This window comes from Micromesistius poutassou (genome assembly GCF_964030765.1).
Source record: "Micromesistius poutassou genome assembly, chromosome: 20".
Taxonomy (NCBI): Eukaryota; Metazoa; Chordata; class Actinopteri; order Gadiformes; family Gadidae; genus Micromesistius; species Micromesistius poutassou.
The window spans coordinates 10,822,930-10,827,929 of record NC_140290.1 but is presented as its reverse complement, the minus strand read 5'-3'; the positions used below and the strand labels follow the sequence as shown (position 1 = coordinate 10,827,929).

At 48.0% G+C, this 5,000-nt stretch overlaps 1 protein-coding gene across 1 annotated transcript; it reads left to right on the top strand.

The window, feature by feature from the left end:
- Positions 1-640: 640 nt before the first annotated feature.
- Positions 641-3,962, top strand: heyl (hes related family bHLH transcription factor with YRPW motif like; the record flags this gene model as incomplete). The annotated part of the gene is made up of 5 exons (XM_084484557.1): positions 641-720; positions 2,609-2,675; positions 2,823-2,906; positions 3,015-3,096; positions 3,223-3,962. The coding sequence occupies 5 exons, from the start codon at positions 641-643 to the stop codon at positions 3,960-3,962; spliced, it is 1,053 nt and encodes a 350-aa protein (XP_084340683.1).
- Positions 3,963-5,000: the final 1,038 nt, after the last annotated feature.

Genomic DNA, 5,000 nt, shown 5'->3' with positions numbered 1-5,000 from the left:
GAGTGAGAGAGCAAGTGAGAGAGGAAGAGAGAGAGAGACAAGGGGTGTGACTGAGCAAGTGAGAAGGCAAGAGAGAGAGACAGAGAGAGAGAAAAGGGGTGTGACTGCTCAAGTGAGAGAGAGAGAGAGAGCGAGAGAGAGACAGAGAGACAGGGAGACAGAGAGACAGAGTAAGACTAATTGGATGCAATTGAGTAAAAAGAAGAGGCGCTGCCAGTGAAAACATTTAGTTGTCTCGGGCCCTCGGGGGACGACTCAGAGGCACTGCTGATTTAATCCGACCCACCAGGAGTCAAAGGACGAACGCAGGGGGGCCAACTGGACAACAGCACAGGGGCCAACCGGACAACAGCACAGGACCAGGAACAGCGAACAGGCCGAGAGCACAAGGGACCCGACGGGAGCCCACAGAACAGGGGCCAATACAACGGAGCAGCGCGAGGGGCCGACAGGACTACACAGAGATCCGGAAGGGCTGACACCCCCCCCCCCAAAAAAAGAAACAAAGTAAAGATAGAAAAAGAGAGGAAGTGCAAGTGTGAAGCAGAGGGGAACGCAGCCGACCAGCGGGTTGCCTTCAGGGTCTATCTGTCGCTCCATCCGTCCCTCCGTCCCGCGAGGTAGAGGAAGAGACAACGAGATGAAGAGACCCCATGACTACAGCTCTCCGGACTCGGACACAGATGAGTACATCGACGTGGGTCAGGAGGATGGGTTCTGGTGAGTATTGACCATCTGACCAATCAAATGCTCTGCTCCAGTCCCAGGTGGGACGGGAAGCACATTCGATGCCACAGTTCACAGACAATTTGATGTTTTGCGTTTGGTCGGTGCCAAATGAATACGCTTTTATTTTGTAAATACAACTTCAGACTTTGGCACTGTGATGTTGATGCAATCATTGATTAGACAGGGTTTGATATGGTCAGAAACTTGACCTTGACTTTAGTTAACTGATGTGACCTCAAATTCTTAATACCTTTGGCAGAAAATACAGCTATAATGTACATACAAAATAAATACAATATTATATAAAGTTGAGTAACTATATTCAGAAATACAGGTTTTATAAAAGTGTTGGAAAGGTTTCCAAAGTTGTCTAAATGTGAACAAGATAAATGTATGTAAATTCTTTCTAGCCTAGTACAAATTAAAATGAGTATGTTATTAATTAAATATTCAAAGCACAAGTTAAGAAAAATTATTTGATTGTTTTTGTGTGCCACAATAACGAATATCAAAAATTAACCAATTTTTATGACATCAATCCGCTGAAAAATGCACAATTGAAACATTGATGAATTGTTGAATATTTATACATTTATAGATTAAGTGAATAAATACTTAAAGTACCAAGAGAGAAATAGAATATACTGTAGCAAAGTTTAAAGGCCACAAAAGGTAAACATTATGTTTTTATTTATAATCTAAATTCCAACGCTTTTGTCATCATGAAAAAGAGGCTTTCTAAATTGACAAGATAAAATCTATATTTTTTATTTTTTCAAATCCTTGAACAATGTTCTCAAATGAATTCTAGCTATAGTCATACACACCCAACTCATACAATTATATATGTATATATACATATTTTTAAAGACATAATCAAATAAACTCTAATCATGCAAAAGTATCAACATGTTTCATCACAGATTTCCCCATACTGGATCATACGCCCTCTTCTGAGAACATCTGAGATGTTCCCCCAGGCGCCATCATCACAAAGCTGATATAATCGGCAATGACCAAAGAATCTGAATTTTTCTATCAAATCTCAATCCAAGGGAAAAAAATTCTTCATGCACTCAATTAAGAACCAAAATTAATGAACACCACTTAGCCAACTTGAAATAAATGCCAAAAAGCAAAGAGCTTTTTCTCATTTATTAATTTGTATGATTCTTTGTTTTGTTAACATCACTTTGACACATCAGATCAGATCCACACACACACACACACACACACACAACAGAAGACAGGGGAAGATCAATGCCATCAAACATGAAGCTAAACAAAAACACGCTGCTCTGCTGGCAGGGCCCCCGACGTTAAAATCTAATAGAAACGCAATAGAGCCTTTGGTGCGGCGGTTTGAAAGGGACCCCTAGCTGTCAGGCTGTTTCAAGAGCCGTAAGACGAGAGCTCGCAAACAAACACGATCCACATTGAGCGGCTGGGCAGTGTAAAGCCGTGCGTGCTGCACACACACTGGGAAGCCCCATGCGAGCAAAGGCATTGCACCCCGCGGCCATAGCAATCATCTGTCTTTAAAAGCTTCTCCGCTTGGATGGAAGAGCAGTATGTCATTTGAGTGCGACTAATGTCCAGAAAGGCATTAACGTAACAGGGAGATTTCTTTTTTTTTTAACTTGAAAAACTAAAAACGAAAAGTCATTGATTCCACCCCCTCTGCCAGACGCTCTTCAAAACGAAAATCAAAAATTGAGCAAAGATGATCTTCGTTCTGTGTTGTATTAAGAGGACGTAACAACAACAAGATGCAGGGGCATCAAAGTTAAACATCTTTGTAAACCCCCTCTCATCTCTGCTCTTGTCTCTCTGTCTCTGTCTCTGTCTGTCTGTCTGTCCTGTCTGTCTGTCCGTACAGCCCTGTCACTGGGTCCATGTCCCCTGGAAGCACTTCTCAGATCTTGGCTCGTAAGAAAAGGAGAGGGGTAAGTGAAGTGCTTTGTTTTTTCAGCTCCTAACTGATTTTGTTCTTCTTTCTTAAGTCAATTTCTCTCGATTCTTGTATCCATGTCTTGATCGTCTCCCGGATGTTTTCTGACAGTTCTCGTCGTCTTTGTCCCTCGTTTGCGTAGATTATTGAGAAGAGACGCAGGGATCGGATCAACCACAGCCTGTCAGAGCTTAGGAGGCTGGTGCCCAGTGCCTTTGAGAAACAGGTAACATCATAAAATATATATTCCAAAGAAAATATATCTTTAAAGAATACAAATATTTACTTTGGATAAAAAACAAAAATTGAAGTTTTTTTCTAATAATCATTTCAGGGCTCTTCTAAGTTGGAGAAGGCTGAGATTCTACAAATGACCGTGGACCACCTCAAACTCTTACACGCCATGGGAGGGAAAGGTGAGATGGATTTTCCTGTAATTTCCCGTAGAATGGAAATTGTCCTTTAACATGCTTTGAGTAACATGTGCTCCTCTATCCCTCTCTCCCCCTTTCTCCCCCTCTCTCTCTCTCTCTCTCTCTCAGGGTACTTCGATGCGAGGGCCCTGGCGGTGGACTACAGGACCCTGGGCTTCCGGGAGTGCGTCGGGGAGGTGGTCCGGTACCTCAGCTCCATGGAGGCGGGCGCGGAGTCCCCGGACCCCGTGGGGGCCCGCCTGGTCTCCCACCTCTCCCACTGTGCCAGCGAGCTGGACCCTCTCCTCCTGCAGTCCCACCCGGTTCCCGCCGCCCTGCCCTTCCCCCCGTGGCCCTGGGCCTCCTTCCCCCAGATCGCCGCCGCCTCCTCCTCCTCGCCCGTCTCCCCCCCGACCCCCTTCCACATGGGCCGCCGGGAGCTGGCCCTGCTGGGGGGCTACCCGTCGCCCGCCTCCCTCCGCCTCGGCCCCATGGCCGGCTGCCAGCACGGGCCGCCCCCCCACTTGATCCCCCCCGCCGGCATGGCGGCGCCGCGCCGGGCGTCGAGCTCCCTGCCCACCTCCCCTCCCCTCCCCCCGTCCCCGGCCCACCGCGCCTCGCAGCAGTCCCCCCACTCCGCCTCCTCCTCCTCCTCTGCGGCCTCGCCCCTCCTCCTCACCCCTCCCTCCTCCAATTCATCTTCCTCCTACTCTGTGTCCTCCTCCTCCTCCTCCTCCTCCTCCTCCTCCACTCCACAGCAGGTCTCCTTCAGGCCCTTCGCGCCTCTGGGGTCTCCCACGGCCCACCGCAGGGGCCCGAACGGTCCGGCCAAGTCGGTGAAGTGGAGTACGGAGATCGGGGCGTTCTGACGCTGCACCCGTGCAACACTCTCTCTCGGCCCGTGCGCTCCGCAGCAGAGCAGAGTGGCGCACCGCTGCGCAGGAACAATCTGTCGGACGTTTTTTGTCTCGAAGCTTCCAGGGACTCCAAAGCCATATCAGGGGGAAAACGGTGAGAAGATCCAGAACAATCAACCGTCATGGAGAAACGAAAGGATGGGGAGAAATATAGCCTATAAAGCCATGACCAGAGTAATGCATTGCTACAGGTTTATGTAAGAGCCATAACTCATAACTCTCTATAGAGGTCGGAAGGGGGTGTTTGATGTGTTTACTGTGATGTGTGTTGTGTGATGTCGGCCCTCCGTGACAATTGTATATTTCAACGTTTGCGTCCGGTTGACAAAGAATGTTTGAACTTTATAAGAACTTTATAAAGACTAAGTGCCTTACGTTTTTGCCGTGTGTATTTCCCTGTGATTGTGTGTGTCTGTGTATGTGTGTGTGTGTGAGGGAGTGTGTGTGTGTGTGTGTGTGAGAGAGGGAATGGTGTGTGTGTGTGTGTGTGTGTGTGTGTGTGTGCGTGTGCTTGCGTGCGTGCCTGCGTGCGTGTGTGCATGGGTGCGTGCATGTGTGTGTGTATTTTAATGTGTAAGTGAATGTGCATGTGTGTGCGTGCATTGGTGCAATCCCTGTGCTAAGCAAACTGCCACAGTCCACAGTGTCTTTATTCCGCGGTAATGAACCATCTCATGTTTACAACCATCAAAAGTGTTTTGTTTTTTTTAAACTACAATCTTTAGCCACCGAGTCGACCATCAGACTTGTCTGTAGACTTGCCTTGACAACACCGCTCTTGCTATGGTATCGGAGCTGTCTCCAGTGGTGCATGCTGGGAGCCGTGGTCTTGTGGCTGCCCAAGTATAAACACGGCGGGCGCGGGCGATGTCGTGGCGACGCAAACAGGCCTATCACTTGGCCCCATATCGCTTGGCAGGACTCTGTAATTAGGCACAACCATCAAATCTATCTTCCTTCCTTCCTTTCTCTCTTCCTGCCTTTCTCCCA